Source organism: Henckelia pumila, chromosome 4, assembly GCF_033568475.1.
Source record: "Henckelia pumila isolate YLH828 chromosome 4, ASM3356847v2, whole genome shotgun sequence".
Taxonomy (NCBI): Eukaryota; Viridiplantae; Streptophyta; class Magnoliopsida; order Lamiales; family Gesneriaceae; genus Henckelia; species Henckelia pumila.
The window spans coordinates 152,031,418-152,052,674 of record NC_133123.1 but is presented as its reverse complement, the minus strand read 5'-3'; the positions used below and the strand labels follow the sequence as shown (position 1 = coordinate 152,052,674).

The window sequence follows — 21,257 nt, the reverse complement described above, 5'->3', positions numbered from 1 at the left end:
GGATTGTCCCGGGCAGTCCGGAAAAATTATTTTTTAATTTTTAATTAAAATTTTAATTTTTTGAAATTTTAGTTTTTGATCCGATCGAAAATTGTTTTTGATTGGTTCACGAGGCATCGGATCGAATTGTTCGAGTCCGAAAATTTTAAAATTGATTTTTGGATAAATTTGAATTTTTGGAAAATTTATAAATTTTATCCGTTAAATTAAATTTTATAAAATTAATTATCTTGGTACAATTGATGATAAGATATGATCTTATGGATGGATAAGATAAAATATGATTTTATCTTTTAAATTATGATGCCTTTGCATGTTTATCCAATTATTTAATTATTAAATTAATTAATGGATAAAGGATGATCGATTGCCATGACCAATGTTTTAGGTGTATGTTAGGTGATTTACATTTGTCTTATTGTTGTTGGTGTTTATTAATGGGCTTGGTTTATAGCCCAATATGATTATCATATGTAATAAAAGTGGGCCTGGTTTATGGCCCGTTCCCACCCCTAAAAATGTATCCCATATTTGTCATCGAAATTTATTGTAAATTTATTAGACTTAGTGGGAGACAAAGATTTGAAGAAATGGTGGGCCCAGCAGACAATGAAGACCGAAGAAATGTAAATTGGAAGCACAATGTAATAGGATTGCATTGCATACTTACATATCACCTAGGATTGGACTTAGACTCGTGATTGGCAACCACGGGTCGATTAGTTAATGAGATCGATCATCCTTAAATAATATATGATATTATTGATGTATGCATGTTTAGACTAAATTGTATGAATCCCGCAAGCATACATAAATTGCATGATGAGACAAATTTTCAAAATTAAAAAATCCCTCATTTTAAATATGATTTAAAATTGATATCAAGATTAATAAAAAGGGAATTTAAATATTGTTTAAATATTCCTACCTTCCATCAACGATCAATGTATGAGATGCTACCCGCGGATACGGTCCGGCTCATATTATTGGGGTGGCCCGTTCGTCGGAAAGCTGTACATTGGATCGACACATGTTGTAAGTTGGGTGGAACTCCCATAGGATTGACTCATATTATTGGGGATCCACATGGCGACCGTCCATCACAACTTAATATTGATGGGTTATCTTGACATGTCACAATAAACGACGTCATATTATTGGGCCCTTATTGGACATGAGGTAAAAACATGGGGGTTACTTTGGAAGTAATTGGGCTCTACCTTTTGAAAATTATGGTTGGCTGATATTATTCGGGATCATGATTTGTCAATTGGACTCCATGTTCTCACTAAGGAAAACAGTTTCCCGTTTTCATTAGAGGGTAGTGAAATCGTTAAAATAGTGGGAGTGTAATTCATAAAATAAAATTCGCCATATTTTATGTCTTAGTAAATTAATTAAACAAATCACTGATTATTGTCTGGTTCCTTTTCAGTATTATATTACGATGAATCCACGCAATCCACTGTTTTCAATTCTCGAACAAAACAAATTGACTGGCGCAAACTATACGGAATGGTTCCATAAGTTGAAAATTATTCTTACTTCGGAAAAAGCTTTCTACGTGTTAGAGAAGCCGCCTCCGAAGGAAGCCCCGGCTAATACAAGTCCGGAAGAGTTGGCCAAACTTGATTTATGGTGGGACCATGATATCAAGGCCAAATGCTACATGCAGGCTTCGATGTCTGATGAGCTTCAAAGGAGATTCGAGGATACCGTGAATGCTGCTGACATTCACAAGAACCTCAAGGAACTCTTTGGAGCTCAGTCAAGGTCGGAGAGGTATGCCACCGTCAGAGAGCTCATGACGAGCCGCATGCGAGATGGGACTTCGGTCCGTGAGCATGGGGTGCACATGATTGGGCTCATTGAAAAGTTGGTAACACTCGACTTGACTTTGGAGCATGAACTTAGCGCGGACTTGTTGCTTCTATCACTTCCTTCATCGTTTGACGGTTTTGTGATGAACTTCAATATGAACAAGATAGAGGCCACCCTTGAAGAGATGGTCAATATGCTTGTCACATATGAAGCCACACTAAAGAAGGATAAACCGGTACTCTTGGTTGGCTCCTCTTCTAACTCTAAGAAAGGACCAAGTGGAAAGGGTAAGAAACCTTCTGCCCCGCCCAAGAAGATTGTACCAAATAAGAAGGGAAAGGACAAGGCTTCAATTGGGATAAAAGATGAAAAAGTTTGCCATTACTGCAAGAAACCCGGTCATTGGAAACGTAACTGCAAGGAATACCTCGAACAGTTGCGAACTGCAAAGGGTATGTTTTACATTGAAATAAATGTTTTGCTTAATACTTCTTCTTGGGTATTGGATACCAGATGTGGATCTCATATTTGCAATGATTTGCAGGTGATGACAAGAAGTCGTAAGCTAAGGATGGTTGAGACCCAGCTAAGGCTCGGGAATGGTTCTAGAGTCGAAGCCAAAGCTATAGGAGACATTTATTTAGTTTTGCAAAACAATTTTAAGTTATTTTTGAGAGATGCTTTATATGTTCCGGATTTGGTCAAAAACATTATATCTATTTCTATGCTTGATAGAGATGGTTTTTCTTGCAATTTTGTAAATGGGATTTGCAATATTTACAAGAATGAATGTTTGATTGAAAATGGACAACTTGAAAACGATCTATATAGCTTAAAATTAAAAGACGTTCCAATTAATTATGTTGATAAACCGGTGACAACAATTAAAAGGAAAAACGATAATCAAAACCCAGCAAACCTTTGGCATGCTAGGCTAGGTCATATTTCCTCAAGGAGGATGAACAAGCTAGTGGGAGAGGGCATGTTTGATATGTCTGATATTAACTCTCTATCTACTTTTGAGTCCTGCCTAAAGGGAAAAATGACTAAATCTCCTTTCAAAGGGAAACCTGAGCGTAGTCAAAATATGTTGGATTTGATCCATACAGATGTTTGCGGTCCATTTAGGATTGGTACTAAATGTGGCAACACCTACTTCATTACCTTTACTGATGATCATTCTAGGTATGGGTATTTATATTTAATGAAATATAAGTCTGAAGCATTTGAAAGGTTCAAAGAATTCAAGGCTGAAGTAGAAAACAAACTAGGTAAAAGTATTAAGGCACTTCGATCGGATCGAGGTGGAGAATACTTAAGTATCGAGTTTTTGGACTATCTAAAAGAGAATGGGATTCTCTCTCAGTGGACTCCTCCTATGACACCTCAGCTTAATGGTGTTTCGGAGCGTCACAATCGAACTTTGTTGGACATGGTTCGATCCATGATGAGCTTCACTGAGCTTCCACCTTCGTTTTGGGGCTACGCGCTTGAAACGGCGGTATTATTGTTAAACAACGTCCACACTAAAGCAGTAAATAAAACACCATACGAGTTATGGAATGGAAAAACTCCTAAGTATTCGTACTTGAGGATTTGGGGATGTCCTGCTTACGTGAAGCAGACAGTGGGAGATAATTTGGATAGTCGATCCACTTTATGTTATTTTGTAGGGTATCCGAAGAATTCAATCGGATATTATTTCTATCATCCTGCTCAAACAAAAGTGTTTGTTTCAAGGAATGCCACCTTCTTGGAGAAGGAGTTCTTATTGGATAAGAAAGGCAAGATGATGGAACTCGAAGAAATTTGAGAAGAACCCGAGATACAAAATAGTGATCCTACACCTCAAAAATCATCACAAGACATGCCTATTACTAGGAGATCCGAGAGGACTTCTAGGCCTCCTATTAGATATGGTCTTCTTCTTGAAGGGGATCAAAGTGAACCCGACATTGGATGTGATCCAAGAAACTTCAAGGAAGCAATTTCTGATGCGGATTCGAATTTATGGCTTGAAGCTATGCAATCGGAAATAGACTCGATGCATTCTAACCAAGTTTGGTCTTTAGTAGATCCTCCCGATGGAATTGTTCCAATTGGGTGAAAATGGATCTACAAGAGAAAGCTTGGGCCTGATGGAAAGGTATTGACCTACAAGGAACGATTGGTGGCAAAAGGTTATACTCAAAGACAAGGAGTTGACTATGATGAAACTTTTTCACCAGTCGCAATGTTCAAGTCCATAAGAATCCTTATTGCCATAGCAGCATGGTATGACTATGAGATATGGCAAATGGATGTAAAGACTGCATTTCTTAATGAAAACATTAAGGAAGAGATCTATATGATGCAGCCTGAGGGATACACATCCATGGGAAGCGAGCATAAGGTATGCAAGCTTCAGAGATCAATCTATGGTCTCAAACAAGCATCAAGAAGTAGGAACCATAAATTTGATGAAACGATAAAGGATTTTGGTTTTATCAAGAACCCAGAGGAACCATGCGTGTACAAGAAAGTAGTTAAGAATGCGGTAACATTCTTAGTACTTTATGTTGATGACATCCTACTCATGGGGAATGATGTAGGGATGTTGCAGTCAACAAAAATATGGTTATCAGGTAGATTCTTGATGAAGGATTTAGGTGAGACATCCTATATTCTAGGAATTCAGATCTATAGAGATAGATCTAAAAGAATAATAGGACTCACTCAATCAACCTACATCGATACCATATTGAAAAGGTTTTCTATGGATGAGTCCAAGAGAGGACATCTACCTATGTGTCATGGAGTTTCTCTATCCAAGTCTATGTGTCCCAAGACTGACGAAGAGATAGAGAAGATGACACACGTGTAATATGCGTCAGCCATAGGTAGTATCATGTATGGGATGATATCTACCAGACCGGATGTGGCCTATGCTCTGAGCGTCATGAGCAGATACCAAGCCAATCCCGGTCAAATGCATTGGAAAGCCGTGAAGGATATTCTTAAGTACTTGCGAAGGACTAAGAATTTGTTCATGATTTATGGAGGGAGAGAATTGAAGTTGGAAGGCTATACCGACTCTAGCTTCCAATGTGACGTGGATGACTCGAAATCAACCTCTGGATTTGTATTCATGCTCAATGGCAGTGCTGTCTCTTGGAAGAGTTCCAAGCAGGACACCACAGCGGATTCCACCACTGAGGCAGAATACATTGCAGCATCAGCTGCTGCTAAAGAGGCGGTTTGGATAAGGAAATTCATCCAAGAGTTGGGTGTAATTCCTGAAGCTGTTGGTCCAGTCCCGGTGTACTGTGACAACACGGGTGCCGTTGCTCAGGCAAAGGAACCAAGGTCTCATCAAAAGTTCAAACACGTACTGAGAAAATACCACATCATCCGGGAGATCGTGGAAAGAGGAGACATCAGTGTCGAGAGAATGGCCTCTACAGACAATATCGCTGATCCTCTTACTAAGCCCTTGCCAGGACCATTGTTTGACAAACATCGCGAAGCAATGGGATTACGTAGTATGACTAGTTGGCTTTAGGGCAAGTGGGATATTGAAAGAGTGGGTGCCCGGTTAGCCAACTTGTGGATAAGGGCTTTTATGACTCTATGTAAAACAATCTTTTGTTTAATATAATTTACACTTTTATAATGGCATTGACTTTATCTTTCTTCATATTGTTATATTATGATATACTATTGTTGTTTTGATAAAGACCTTGAATATACTATAGTGTATGTAAGATGTGGTAGCACATGGGGATGGCTATCATGAAACACATCTTATAGTCACTGTATATTCTAAACTGTTCCTAGTCAATTGAGCCGTCCGCAAATAAGGATAAGGATCGCTCGAGATTGAGACTAGCATTTGTGATGCCGAGTACCACGTTTCATTGGTATGGAACATAGAGATGTTCAAAGCATGCAAATGGATATTCATATGATGAATGATCGAACTACCCTATTCGGACTTTCCAAGTGGTTATCACTTATCGAGTGGATAAAGTTCGCGGTTTTGGTTGTACACCATTAGTCCTTATTACTTGAAACATCATTGAGACTCTATATGCTAGTACTGTAATTTGACTCATTTACCGACTCTATTGGGGTCATCAGGTGTCGGGATTGGGTACAGTTACGACACATATAGGAGTCGATGCTTTGTTGTCAAGGATTCACCACATACTTGCGAGTGTGGATATCCTATGCAATCTGAGGAGATATTAGTGTGACGAATCTCTGGCTAGAGTACATGATGTGTTTTAGGTTAATGGGTTTTCCTAGTAACACATGCGATGTCACTAATAGATCTCCAAGATGTTATGCATAGTTATCGAATCTCGAACAACTCTCGATATACCAATGGTTGTTGATTCGATCGGGATATATGGATGAAGGGACCGTACTGTATGCTAACCAAAATCTACTGGTTCTTGCAGGCACTATCAGTAATACCTAGAGAATCATGGGGCGATGTTGCTAGGCGCTCTTACCATGATTCGATGGGTAAGTCGGAAATTGTTGTTCCGAGTCACAAGGAGTTGTGAGCCCACGGCTAGCTGTATTCCTGAACCATTGAGGGTTACACAAGTAATGGATTACTAAAACCCCGTAGAGATAGTTAAATTTAAAGAGTTAAATTTAATGAAAGAGAAGTTGGAGTTGTGAACCCACGGCTAGCTGTATTCCTGAACCATTGAGGGTTACACAAGTAATGGATTACTAAAACCCTGTAGAGATAGTTAAATTTAAAGAGTTAAATTTAATGAAAGAGAAGTTGGACTTCTTAACTAAAGGGAGTGAAATTTCCTAAAATGACATAGGGATGAGCATTTTTGGAAATCACTGAATTCGGATTCAGAAAAATTATTTTGACTCTAAAAGATGCAGAAATGGTTTCTGTGCACATTGGTGAAATCAGTTTATCAATCGGAGTCACGATGAATTTTATATTAATTTCTATAACAACAGGCTTGGCTTGTTGGGCTTAAGTTATGGATTGTGGGCTTTAAGGAGTTAGAGTCCTGATACAATTATAACTAGAAATTATCTATAAATATACTGCAGTGTTTGAAAATTCCATAAGATTTTCAGTCTTGCAATTTTTGAATTTCAGCCTATATTATTCAAGGGGATTTTCGAAATCCTCTGTCCCTTTTGGAGAAAATTCGGGTTGTGATTTTTGTGAAAATTACAATCTGAATTAACAGATCATATCTGTTTATTCTCTACGCAAACTTCTGATTGATTTCTAGTGCAGTCAATCAGAGGGTTTTGTTTTCTATTCGTGGACCTGATTGAAGAAACGTTCATTCATCAGTTCCTGGGATATACAACAAGAGCAGATTAAATTCTGTTGGTGTTCATAATCTCGCTTCGAGATTTCAAGGTAAAATATTTAATAGTGATTATTTGTTTTACTTACACAAATTTAATCGTAAAGTTTTGATACCCAGATATGGAATCATTCCATATTAATAAAATAAATTTTTAAACTTCCGCTGCACCGGGTATCAATTCTAATTGATCTGAACACAGTTTTCCAACAGTTTTGAATTTTAATGCTGTAGAAGGGCACCTATTAATCAAATATGCTGCTATGACGGCAGCCTCTGCCCAGAATGTTTTTGGCAGATTTGCATCAATAAGCATGCACCGTATTCTCTCAAGCAAGGTTCTATTGAACCTCTCAGCCAAGCCATTTTGTTGGGGATTACCTGGAACAGTCATGTGCCTTAGTATTCCTCCTTCTGCACATAGATCCTTGAACTCCCTTGACAAGAATTCCATTCCATTGTCAGTCCTTATGGCCTTGATCCTCCTCCCTGATTGAGTTTCAATCAGTGTCTTCCATTCCTTGAACTTTTGGAAAGTCTGATCCTTGCTGGCAAGTGGAAAGACCCATAGTTTTCTGGGATAATCATCCACTATGGTCAAGAGATACACTGCACCAGCATGTGAATGAGTCTTTGTTTGTCCCCATAAGTTCATGTGTATGTAGTCCAATTTTGATCTAGTTGTATGTTGTCCAGTGTTGAATTTCACCTTTTGAGTTTTGCCAAGAGTACAATACTCACAAAATTCCAAATCATCCTCATGATGATCCCCCAACGCTCCTTGTTTCTTGAGTTCATGAATACCTTTGTGACTCACATGCCCTAGTCTCTTGTGCCATAAGGATGTTGTATTCCTTCGCCCGGTCACAAGATTACAGATTGGATCTGTTGAAACCTTTCCCAGCAGATGATATAACCCATGTCTCATTTCTCCCTTGTACATGACCATGGCTCCCTTGATAATCCTCAAGCTTTTGTTGTCTCCGATAAAAGTGTATCCAGCCTTATCAAATTCACCAAGTGAGATAAGATTCCTTTTGAGCTCAGGAATGTATCTCACATCCTGCAATGTTCTTACCATGCCATCATGTAATTTGAGACTCACAGTGCCTATTCCCTCCACTGCACACGCTTTATCATCTCCGAGAATTACTTTTGGCCCCAGATAAACTTTTAAAGTTTTGAAGCCATACCTTGTGGTGTGTCATATGAAACGTGCATACTGAGTCTAAGATCCACTCCATGAGATTTCCAGAGGAAGTCATCAAAGCATCAGAAAAAGCCATGAGAGCTTCGGCTGTATCATATCCCTCAATAACATTAGCTTCATCCTTTTGATCATCATCCTTCGACTTCTTCTTCCTCTTCTCTGGACAATCACGTTTGAAATTCCCTTCTTTATGACACACAAAGCATTTCATCTTTGTCTTTGACAGTGACCTTGGTCTACTTATTTGTTTATAGATCTCATTCTTTTGTTGCCTTCCTCTCACATTTAATCCTTCACCATTCCTGTCTCTGTCTTTTGCATCTGATTTCTTTTTAAATCCTTAGATCTCAGTGCACTTTGGACATCTTCCAGAGACAAACTCTCTCTTCCATACAGCAACGTGTCCGCAAAATTTAAGTATGATCCTGGTAAAGAATTTATCAGTAAGAGTACCTGATCCTCATCATCCACCGCCACTCCAATGTTTTCCAAATCTTGGATTATTTTCTCAAATGCATCTAGTTGAGATTCGAGATCACCATCCTCCCTCATCTTGAAAGCATACAAGGATTGCTTCAAGAATAACCTACTCACTAGAGTTTTTGTCATCTACAAAGACTCTAGTTTACTCCACACTCCAGCAGCTGTATCTTCCTTTGCCACCTTCCTCAAAACCGAATCAGACAAGTTTAAGATCAGTATGCTGTGGGCCTTGTGAAGTAAATCAGCCTTTTCTTGGGCCGATAAACTTGCTGGTAATTCTTTCTGCTCCTTCCAGGCAAGATCGAGGCCTTGGTGAACCAGCAACGCTCGCATTTTAATCCTCCATAATCCAAAATCGTTGTTTCCATTGAATTTCTCCAGATCAAACTTTGTGGACGTCATCGTTGCACCCTCAACCCTCAACCTGGCTCTGATACCAATTTGTTGAGATTTAGGCAGCGAAAATAGTTAAGGGAATGCTGTATAAAGTTGATAATATGTGTGTGAAGTGTAAATATGAGAAAGATTATAAAAGAGACACAAAGAAAATTTCCCAGAACCAAATTCCTTCATTCAAATACAAGAGTTATACAAGTGATGGAATCCACTCAACTCTCTCTGAATATTCTGTGAATGCCCACACATGTACAAAACTACAAAACACAAGTTTTACATGTCAACAAAAGATAAACTACCTAGAAGTTAAATAACTTCCTAGTCTAATTACCCATTAACCCATTACTTGAGAAACTAATTAACACTCCAGTACTTGACTAATTCAAAATTAAATATCTGGAATGATCTACAATAATTGTTCACAACACATGATTAATGTCTAATGACACGAACTTGAAAAGCATAGTTCCCATTCGCGTGTTGCTGCTCCTGAATTCGCTTTGCCGAATCCACTAGCGATTCCAGACAGTACTGCAACTCAATGAGTTGAAGTGAATCTATTTCTCCTAATTCATAGGGAATATGAGCAATCCATTAAGAATTCCCGAGGATCAATCTTTCCAGGCTTGGGAAGTGGTCTTTTTCCGCTTCCCACTTCATCAAATTATCCAATGAAGAACAGAAGTACTTGAGTTGAAGAAATTGACCTTCCACTGTCGTCCAACTCTCAGGAAACCCATTCATACCGTTTTCTACCATCTCGAACACTTGAAGATTTGGGAGTGACCCAATTATGGTCATATTTTTCCAGAGCAAACGAACTCCTCGTAGAGTTAACTTTTTAAGACCAATTGGAAAAGCGAAGCTCCATGACAATGAAAGATTAGGAGTGTAGCGCACATAAAAATCATTGTCAAAACGGGAAAAGACTTGTAATTCTTCAAGGTTTCGCAGACGGAAAAGAATGTTGAGATTATAATCATCCCAATTATCACTCCAGTTCTTAGCTATAACAAGTATCAATTTCTCTAGTTTCGCAAGTATTTTAATGGTTTCTTCAGTAAATGTGAAATTGATCACACTGTCAAGTGTTTTTAGATCACTTTCGGAAACCATTCCTACGTCTGAGAGATTGGATATGTAACATGTTTGGCTAGTGATCAAATGCCTCAACTTCGGCATCCTCAAGATTTCATAGGGCAATTGCAATATTCCATGGTAAATTCCATGAGCAATTATAGTCTGGAGATTGGGAAGTTTAGAGATTGAGGCAGGAAACCCATTGGGGAAGGACATATTGTTTAAGGCAAAAGCACTGTACCTTAAATTGATGAATCTTGAGATTTCATTTGAGAAATTTGTCCAAGTCACTCCAGGTGAATCCAAAACACTGAGGCGCCTACAACATAGAGACAATCCTGAAGTGAAATATATCTTACAAAAAATTGAATGCACGGTTGAATCTAGTGTTCACAGTTCTTGGAAAAACTGTGGGAAATGATAACTGAGACGACGCTTTGGATTTGCAACAACTTCTCTCCCAGCATTCGAGGCATGATGAAGAAACCCCTCTTCTTCAGATTTTGTTGTACAAATCTCCCTCAACAGATCATGGATTCCAACAGTAATGAGTTTCCCATCTGGCCCTTTCTCACGCACTAAAATCATATTTCTATTCACAAGATCCTCCAAATACCCCTCTGCCACATCTTCCAAGCATCTATATTGATCCCCTGGTTTAAGAAATCCCTCTGCAACCCATAACATGATTAGCTTAGATACATCAATTCAGATCTTCTGGAAAAGCTGCGACGTAGAGGAAACATGGCTTTAACCAAAGAGGTAACCAATCATAACTCAAACATAGTATCTTTGAGCATTACAACGCAATTGTGGGTTCTGTTGAACTTATATTTTCTGAAATATTTTCCCACAATTCTTTTTTTATCATATTGTTGGAAGAAAGGAGTAGTCCCGCAACCACCACAATCGTGAGTGGAAGTCCCCCACAATTTCTTGCAATCTTCTTCCCGATCTCCACCAGTTTGATAGGACAAGATTCTTGTCCAAAAATTCTTTCCTGGAGTAGTTTCCAGCTTTGATCTTCATTCAAAAAATTCATTCGGTGAAACGAAGTACTAGAACATCCCGCATAAACAGCAACATCGGATAGCCTCGTAGTCAACAAGATTCGGCTTCCACTACCATCGTCCGGAAATATCATCTTCAAATCATCCCAAGCCTTATCATCAATCACGATGAGATATCGCCTATCCTTGAGATTTTGGTACACTAGTATTTCCAATTCAGCATCAGTCTGATGATGAGATTGTTCCCTATCGAGTTTCTTCAAGTGATGAAGAAGTCCTGAAAGAATCCGTCCTCTTTGATACTCTGCAGAAACTATGATCCAGGCATAGCAATCAAAATCTTGAGTAAGAAGTGAATCATCATAAGCTCTTCTAGCTAGAGTCGTCTTACCGATTCCTCCCATCCCAACTATTGGGATAATTTGGAGCTTAGTGGAATCTTCGTATAACAATTCATTGATTGCATTCAAGTCATTATCGAGTCCCACAACCATGTCTTTAACTGTGACTTTGAGTGTGGAAGAATGATCAACCGGAGAAGGATAAGTTCTGGATCGGAGATCTTCTATCGTGTTTCTCATGTTCTTCATCTTCGTTGTTTCTTCTTCAATAAAATTAATCCTCTCAAAGTTTTGATACAAGGTCACCTCATCTCAAGAACTCCAATCATCACAATAAAATAAAGCTATTAAAGCACTAATAAGTTGCAATTATTTATAAATGATTATCTAGCACAATTTACCTATAAAAATAACAATGTTAATAAAAGCAATAACATAAGAAAGATAAGTACGCATGACTCCTGCTTCGGATATCATCTAAGGAACGACATGTATGCGTGAAAACATCACATAAAGAAATTATTTATAAATCAATAGTAAATAAATCAACGTGATATGACATAAGTGCATTGTTAGATCAACAATCAAAGTTTATGTGTTTGGGAGAGCTTACAAGAAGAGCTTTTGTTAAGGAAAAGCTAAGAAGTGACATTAACTAAATACCATTTAGATAAGACGTACTGTCATAGCGAAGAAGTGACACTGTCTAAATACCATTTCAGATAAGACATACTGTCACGATCTCTATCGTTCCGGGATATAAATTATTTACCTTTTTCAAACTCTTTTCTATTTATCACTATTAATTTGTAATCATTCTTTATCTCCTTTTCATATGTTTCTTTCTTCGTCCCATTAATTGCATCCTTCGTGTATACTGTCATTTACAAGAATGAAACCTTGGAAAAACAATGGTAACTCCCATTCTCCAGCATATTCCAATTCGAACCTAAATTCTGTTACAGCCGCAAAAAAATACAAACTATCTTTTACACCTGACATCTAACAAAGAAGGTAAAAATGGCAGAGCTTATTTTAGAACAGATTCTAACACAATACATAGTAAACCACTGAATAATGCGACAAAAAGATAACTTTCGAAGGAAAATATGCAATATATACAATACACGAAGTACAAAAAATACCCCCAGTCCATCGACTTTGTCATGACGACCGGCGCCGCCACGGTCACCGGCATAAGTAACGCCTTCCGTCGCATTTAATCAAACTCACGTCCGCCCCATCGACGGATGCGGCGGAGCCCGGCGCGGCGCTTGGCGGTGGTTGTATTCCATCTATTTTCTATTATATGTACAAGAAACATGGAGACGGGAAAGCGATGGATAGAATGGCAGTCTAGCTCGGAGGCAGCTCGATGTACAAGTTCATAATTTTGTAATTTTTTTTTGACATCATAATTTTGTAATTAAAAAATAAAAAAATAGTATATCTGTTAATCTGTATATTTCCTTGTAAAAAAATATATATTAATAACTAGTATGTAATTATATAAAGTTATACTTAATGTAAAATTTTTCATTTTTTTTTAAAATAATATAATTCGATGGACATTTAACTCATTTATCACCTCATCTAGGTCTCATTTGATTCACAATTAAACTTTATATAATGAAATGTGCACGCAACTATAACGGTGCTAAGAAACATAACAGATTTTGTGATCTCTAGTTAGAACATAGAAGTTCTCAAGTTTTACGTTTTATTATATATATATATTTTTTAAAAATACTTTTATTTTTGAAGGAAAAAAAAAGACTTTTATTGAACATTTTTCTATAAAAAAATTTGAATGGATATAAGGCCATTCCATTCATGGTTTTACAACATAATGGTAATTCTTGTTTCGAAAACAATGGCAATCTGCTGGCAGAAATATTATGAAGACGGACTCATTCCATGAAATGAAAAGTTTTGAAAACTATAATTCATTAAGAATCAGCTACATGTTCAACCAAAATAATCGTCAAGCTTTCGAAAGCAAGCAGTTAGAAGCTCAAACACCAATAAGTATTCGAGAGTTCAATTACACTCGACATACTGAACATAAGATATCAGGCAACCGCGAAGTGTTAAGTAAAGGACATCTCCATTCTATGCGATGTAAAAATAGTCTCAAAGATTGTCCATCCTTATCTGAAGTAACCGGAAAGTAACTGAATATAGAAAAATGTAGAGATGCATACAAGGAAATGGAAGCATACGCTACTATGAACTTTCCTTCACCTTTCAGATATAGAAAAATATCTTGCCAAACAAAGGTAAATGAAAAATTGTATAGGTTTTTTTTTTATGGTAAGAAGGATTCCATTAATCACAATTCATATCCATATTTACAATATTACACAAAAAGAATGGAATCGATCCAAAATAATCAGCAGACTCCCCATCTGCTAAAGCTTTATGGGCAATGAAATGTGCTACTCTATTAGCAGCACGCACGCCGCACGCGGACAATGTTTGATATAAATTTTGAATGTTTGAAACAAGCAAAGCATCAATGGTAGCTGGAAACCTCCATGTGCCATCACGTATTCAATTATTTTAGATCGAGTAATCGAGCAATAAATCTTCCACCCAAACAAATACAACTCTCACAATTTCCACTTTCAAATGCTGCCAAAAATAATTGTTCACAACACATGATTAATGTCTAATGACACGAACTTGAAAAGCATAGTTCCCATTCGCGTGTTGCTGCTCCTGAATTCGCTTTGCCGAATCCACTAGCGATTCCAGACAGTACTGCAACTCAATGAGTTGAAGTGAATCTATTTCTCCTAATTCATAGGGAATATGAGTAATCCAGTAAGAATTCCTGAGGATCAAACTTTCCAGGCTTGGGAAGTGGTCTTTTTCCACTTCCCACTTCACCAAATTATCCAATGAAGAACAGAAGTACTTGAGTTGAAGAAATTGACCTTCCACTGTCGTCCAACTCTCAGGAAACCCATTCATACCATTTTCTACCATCTCGAACACTTGAAGATTTGGGAGTGCCTAGTTGACATCGGCGTTGTTTAACATTTCGAATTGAAAAACAACAAGTCACGTAGTATAGATAACAGCCTTCAACCAGTCTTTTACATAACCAAATATGTCTTTACAAAATAGGAAATACGACAATAGCGGAAGCGACAAAATAATAGAAAATAACTACTAATAAAACTTCAACTTGATCACCAACCCCAGAATGCATATTGTTCATCCTCTTCTAAATTTTCTTCGGTATCTGGGGAGGAAAGTAAGGGGGTGAGTGTTTTGGGAAACACTCAGCAAGTGGGGGCCGATCGAGCACGATAAACACCAAAATATATTTACATGTACTCATGTATATTTTATAATCTCGAAACAAAATAATCATGCTGAATTCGAACAAATACGAAGCAAATATTGCACTGTTAATTATCTCATTTTCCGTTGTTCTACTGATCAGTCCCCTATATGTTACTCCTCTAAGGGGCGAGGCCAAAGGAACGATTATTATAACCCACCGCATCAGGGCCATATCAAATCAAATCAAATCGTCGGAAATTCCTTAACCATTTCTAAATCGACTCTTAACAGTGCATCTCAAATATTTTCAAATAATTCTAACATGCTTCAAATAATATCACGAATAGCCAACAAATAATATATATCAAAGTGAAACGAATATTATCATGCCGATCGAATTTTCAAAATTATAAGTATTTATGTTATAAAACTTAACTCACACGCAAAAATAAATATAAGTGTAGAAACTTATATCACACAAAAGAAAGGTAGAAGCCCACTTACGTATTCGATTTCTAAAAAAATCGTGTAGGATTAAAGATTATTGGAGAGCCTCGACTGGAGTAAAAATTCAAATAGATTCACGGCAACAATCTGTTCGATCTTAAGGAAATAAGCTTCTCAACTTTGGACAGAAAGTGCAACTCCTAGCTCGACTTAGGTGATGCCTCTTGAATTGAAACCAACCACTTTCTTCCTTAGATTATTGTAGGTTACTTCTCGAACCTGGGCAGACCACAAAGCTTCAGAAATGAGCAAAAACTTGCTCTTGAAATGGACAGAAATTCCTTCAAAAATGGATATAAAGTTTACTTCGAAACGATGCCGACTTTTTCCGAGTTTTTTGGAAACTTTGAAGATCAACACCGAGCAGAGATTTCTGAGCTTCAAACTCCTGCTATTGAGTTTCGAATTTAGGAAGGAGATAGGCTCAAAATTTGGACAGAAAAATGATCTCAGATTTTTGCTTACTGGTTTTCGAAGATAGCCAAAATAATCCTTCCGATACGATGCCGACTTCTTTGAGGATTCTGGGCAGCAACTTAATCCTTTGAATTGCTCGATTCAATCGCTGCTATTGATTCGTAAAATGGGCCAGAAATCCGCTTCTTGAATCCTTGCTAACTCGACTGCAATTCGATGCTTAAAATGGTTGGAACTGGAGCTCGAAATGAACAGAAATGAACGGAACTCAAAGCTTGAAAAAAATGTTGTTGCTGTTCGAGTATGGAGTGTTGGAGGGATCGCAGAACGACTCAAGTTTCGAGGATGAAACTCTCAATAAGAAGGGTGGGATGTGAGAACCCAGCCACCAAGCAAGCAATGATGAGCCATAACAGAAGGAGTGAAGGCATGAACCATAACCCAAGGAGTGAAGGCAGAGAACTTTTCAAATCTGAAACTGAAGAATTTTAACAGCTAGTGTAACAGTCATGTAATGGTGATTAAATGATTATTATGGAGGTTAAATGACTGATCATGGGAGGCTTTTCAGTAGCTACTTGAAGCCTATAAATTATGGATTGAGCTGATGGGAAACACACCAATTTCGATCCCTCCAACACTCCATACTCGAACAGCAACAACATTTTTTTCAAGCTTTGAGTTCCGTTCATTTCTGTTCATTTCGAGCTCCAGTTCCAGCCATTTTAAGCATCGAATTGCAGTCGAGTTAGCAAGGATTCAAGAAGCGGATTTTTGGCCCATTTTACGGATCAATAGCAGCGATTGAATCGAGCAATTCAAAGGATTAAGTTGCTGCCCAGAATTCTCAAAGAAGTTGGCATCGTATCGGAATGATTATTTTGGCTATCTTCGAAAACCAGTAAGCAAAAATCTGAGATCATGTTTCTGTCCAAATTTTGAGCCTATCTCCTTCCTAAATTTGAAACTCAATAGCAGGAGTTTGAAGCTCGGAAATCTCTGCTCGGTGTTGATCTTCAAAGTTTCCAAAAAACTCGGAAAAAGTCGGTATCGTTTCGAAGTAAACATTCTATCCATTTTTGAAGGAATTTCTGTCCATTTCGAGAGCAAGTTTTTGCTCATTTCTGAAGCTTTGTGGTCTGCCCAGGTTCGAGAAGTAACCTACAATAATCTAAGGAAGAAAGTGGTTGGGTTCAATTCAAGAGGCATCACCTAAGTCGAGCTAGGAGTTGCACTTTCTGTCCAAAGTTGAGAAGCTTATTTCCTTAAGATCGAGCAGATTGTTGCCGTGAATCTATTTGAATTTTTACTCCAGTCGAGGCTCTCCAATAATCTTTACTCCTACACGATTTTTTTAGAAATCGAATACGGTAAGTGGGCTTCTACCTTTCTTTTGCGTGATATAAGTTTCTATACTTATATCTATTTTTGCGTGTGAGTTAAGTTTTATAACATAAATACTTATACTTTTGAAAATTCGATCAGCATGATAATATTTGTTTAACTTTGATATATATTATTTATTGGCTATTCGTGATATTATTTGAAGCATGTTAGAATTATTTGGAAATATTTGAGATGCACTGTTAAGAGTCGATTTAGAAATGGTTAAGGAATTTCCGACGATTTGATTTGATTTGATATGGCCCTGATGCGGTGGGTTATAATAACCGTTCCTTTGGCCTCGCCCCTTAGAGGAGTAACATACAGGGGACTGATCAGTAGAACCACAGAAAATGAGATAATTAACAGTGCAATATTTGCTTCGTATTTGTTCAAATTCATCATGCTTATTTTGTTTCGAGATTATGAAATATACATGAGTACATGTAAATATATTTTGGTGTTTATCGTGCTCGATCGGCCCCCACTTGCTGAGTGTTTCCCAAAACACTTACCTCCTTACTTTCCTCCCCAGATACCGAAGAAAATTTAGAAGAGGATGAACAATATGCATTCTGGGGTTGGTGATCAAGTTGAAGTTTTATTAGTAGTTATTTTCTATTATTTTGTCGCTTCCGCTATTGTCGCATTTCCTATTTTGTAAAGACATATTTGGTTATGTAAAAGACTGGTTGAAGGCTGTTATCTATACTACGTGGCTTGTTTTTTTTCAATTCGAAATGTTAAACAACGCCGATGTCAACTAGGCTCGTTTCGGGGCGTGACAACATTTTTCCAGAGCAAACGAACTCCTCGTAGAGTTAACTTTTTAAGACCGATTGGAAAAGCGAAGCTCCATGACAATGAAAGATTAGGAGTGTAGCGCACATAAAAATCATTGTCAAAACGGGAAAATACTTGTATTTCTTCAAGGTTTCGCAGACGGAAAAGAATTTTGAGATTATAATCATCCCAATTATCACTCCAGTTCTTAGCTATAACAAGTATCAATTTCTCTAGATTCGCAAGTATTTTAATGGTTTCTTCAGTAAATGTGAAATTGATCACACTGTCAAGTGTTTTTAGATCACTTTCGGAAACCATTCCTACGTCTGAGAGATTGGATATGTAACATGTTTGGCTAGTGATCAAATGCCTCAACTTCGGCATCCTCAAGATTTCATAGGGCAATTGCAATATTCCATGGTAAATTCCATGAGCAATTATAGTCTGGAGATTGGGAAGTTTAGAGATTGAGGCAGGAAACCCATTGGGGAAGGACATATTGTTTAATGCAAAAGCAATGTACCTTAAATTGATGAATCTTGAGAGTTCATTTGAGAAATTTGTCCAAGTCACTCCTGGTGCATCCAAAACACTGAGGCGCCTACAACATAGAGACAATCCTAAAGTGAAATATATCTTACAAAAAATTGAACGCACGGTTGAATCTAGTGTTCGCAGTTCTTGGAAAAGCTGTGGGAAATGATAACTGAGACGACGCTTTGGATTTGCAACAACTTCTCTCCCAGCATTCGAGGCATGATGAAGAAACCCCTTCTTCAGATTTTGTTGTACAAATCTCCCTCAACAGATCATGGATTCCAACAGTAATGAGTTTCCCGTCTGGCCCTTTCTCACGCACTAAAATCATATTTCTATTCACAAGATCCTCCAAATACCCCTCTGCCACATCTTCCAAGCATCTATATTGATCCCCTGGTTTAAGAAATCCCTATGCAACCCATAACATTATTAGCTTAGAAACATCAATTTCATAATCTTTTGGAAAAGCTGCGACGTAGAGGAAACATGGCTTTAGCTGAAGAAGTAACCAATCATAACTCAAACATAGTATCTTTGAGCATTGCAACGCAATTGTGGGTTCTGTTGAACTTATATTTTCCGAAATATTTTCCCACAATTCTTCTTTCATCATATTGTTGGAAGAAAGGAATAGTCCCGCAACCACCACAATCGTGAGTGGAAGTCCCCCACAATTTCTTGCAATCTTCTTCCCGATCTCCACCAGTTTGATAGGACAAGATTCTTGTCCAAAAATTCTTTCCTGGAGTAGTTTCCAGCTTTGATCTTCATTCAAAAAATTCATTCGGTGAAACGAAGTACTAGAACATCCCGCATAAACAGCAACATCGGATAGCCTCGTAGTCAACAAGATTCGGCTTCCACTACCATCGTCCGGAAATATCATCTCCAAATCATCCCAAGCCTTGGTACTCCAAATATCATCAATCACGATGAGATATCGCCTATCCTTGAGATTTGGTACACTAGTATTTCCAATTCAGCATCAGTCTTATGATGAGATTGTTCCCTATCGAGTTTCTTCAAGTGATGAAGAAGTCCTGAAAGAATCCGTCCTCTTTGATACTCTACAGAAACTGTGATCCATGCATAGCAATCAAAATGTTGAGTAAGGAGTGAATCATCATAAGCTCTTCTAGCTAGAGTCGTCTTCCCGATTCCTCCCATCCCAATTATTGGGATAATTTGGAGCTTAGTGGAATCTTCGTATAACAATTCATTGATTGCATTCAAGTCATTATTGAGTCCCACAACCATGTCTTTAACTGTGACTTTGAGTGTGGAAGAATGATCAACCGGAGAAGGATAAGTTCTGGATCGGAGATCTTCTATCGTGTTTCTCATGTTCTTCATCTTCGTTGTTTCTTCTTCAATAAAATTAATCCTCTCAAAGTTTTGATACAAGGTCACCTCATCACAAGAACTCCAATCATCATGGGTTGTTGACACCTTACACAGATACGAATCCATGAAATCTTGCGCTTCATGCGAAACATTTGTGATTTTATATAAAACTAATCCTTTCATGGAGAGATATAATTTTTTCTTCGTGGTGAGCGTTGATATGCCGTTCAAGATTCAAAATCTGGTGTAGTGATCGAGCAAGGGACAGAAGCGCCACATAAGCAGCGGCCATGGGAGACAAAGATGGACAGAAAGAAGAGATGCATTGTCTTTATAATGCATAAATTCATGTGTAATTGACTTATTATTATCATTATTATCTTTTTGTATAGTTGACTAACCTCTTCTTTAATTAATCGTTTAGCACGTAGGACACAACTCGTAGCATTGTATTATATATATTTTTTTAGAGTTGACCAACTAATTATTTAATTGATCATTTAGCACAAGAAAAAGATACATTTTTATGTTACACTAGAAAATTGCACGTGCAACGCACGTGACACGTTATAATAATTTTATTAGTTGATTACTTACTATTTTTAATAAGTGTTATATATTGTACTATCAATTTCAAACTTCGGTTATAATCATTTGATCTCTAATTAGTTATTGAAGTGAGAACATTTTGTCTTTAATTTTTTTTAACGATCGATTTATGGTATCTAATCGATACTTTTATGTTTTATACCTTGTCTTTAATTTATTTTTTAATTAATGACTTTAAAACAATAACATATGTTATATAACTGTCGAGAAATGTAAAAAAATACATTGATTTTTTATAAACCGTAGGACCGAGCGTTTTGCATTTTATTAAAAGCTATATATAGTTGATATATAATTGTGCAATTCAAATATTTTAATCTGTGTAACAGTTCAAACACTACATTTTGATTGTTTTACATATCAAAAATATAATTATATACCCAATAATCTCTTTTCCAATAATTATGTTTGCAATCAATGTGAATCGAAGTCATGACCTTCACTTTGATACATATTATATGGTCAAATGCTTATTGCATTTTCAAAAATTATAGTCATTGGTAACAATACTTATCCAATATTTTAAATTATGTTGGATCTCAAACATCATGTTTCGATTGTTCTTCTCAGTATGAATAGTTATTGCACTTAAACAAAAGTAATATTTATTAAATAATAATTTACTTCTATTGATTTGCGAATTAAAACAGTAATTTATTTGAAAGAAAATAATTTGTTCCATTAACACATCACATTT

The 21,257-nt window shown here is 37.1% G+C and overlaps 3 protein-coding genes across 3 annotated transcripts; all 3 read right to left on the bottom strand.

The window, feature by feature from the left end:
- Positions 1-9,843: 9,843 nt before the first annotated feature.
- LOC140862088 (putative late blight resistance protein homolog R1A-3) lies at positions 9,844-11,016 on the bottom strand. The gene is made up of 2 exons (XM_073265091.1): positions 10,724-11,016; positions 9,844-10,648 (listed from the first exon to the last, which is right to left on the bottom strand). Exons 1-2 carry the CDS (start codon positions 11,014-11,016, stop codon positions 9,844-9,846), a joined length of 1,098 nt encoding a protein of 365 aa, XP_073121192.1.
- Positions 11,017-14,344: 3,328 nt separating this feature from the next.
- On the bottom strand, positions 14,345-14,671 carry LOC140862086 (putative late blight resistance protein homolog R1A-3). Its single transcript, XM_073265088.1, has one exon. The coding sequence runs from the start codon at positions 14,669-14,671 to the stop codon at positions 14,345-14,347; it is 327 nt and encodes a 108-aa protein (XP_073121189.1).
- Positions 14,672-18,040: 3,369 nt separating this feature from the next.
- On the bottom strand, positions 18,041-19,960 carry LOC140862083 (putative late blight resistance protein homolog R1A-3). The gene is made up of 4 exons (XM_073265086.1): positions 19,674-19,960; positions 19,254-19,572; positions 18,775-19,016; positions 18,041-18,668 (listed from the first exon to the last, which is right to left on the bottom strand). Exons 1-4 carry the CDS (start codon positions 19,958-19,960, stop codon positions 18,041-18,043), a joined length of 1,476 nt encoding a protein of 491 aa, XP_073121187.1.
- Between the last annotated feature and the right edge of the window lie 1,297 nt (positions 19,961-21,257).

Coding starts and splice junctions, on each gene's coding strand:
- LOC140862088 (XM_073265091.1), bottom strand. CDS start 11,016: ATGTTATGGGTTGCAGAGGGATTTCTTAAACCAGGGGATCAATATAGA. Junction 10,649..10,723: donor CCACAGTTTTTCCAAGAACT/GTGAACACTAGA, acceptor TCTATGTTGTAG/GCGCCTCAGTGTTTTGGATT.
- LOC140862086 (XM_073265088.1), bottom strand. CDS start 14,671: ATGGTAGAAAATGGTATGAATGGGTTTCCTGAGAGTTGGACGACAGTG.
- LOC140862083 (XM_073265086.1), bottom strand. CDS start 19,960: ATGAAGAACATGAGAAACACGATAGAAGATCTCCGATCCAGAACTTAT. Junction 19,017..19,253: donor GACTTCCACTCACGATTGTG/GTGGTTGCGGGA, acceptor TGGGTTGCATAG/GGATTTCTTAAACCAGGGGA. Junction 18,669..18,774: donor AAATCCAAAGCGTCGTCTCA/GTTATCATTTCC, acceptor TCTATGTTGTAG/GCGCCTCAGTGTTTTGGATG.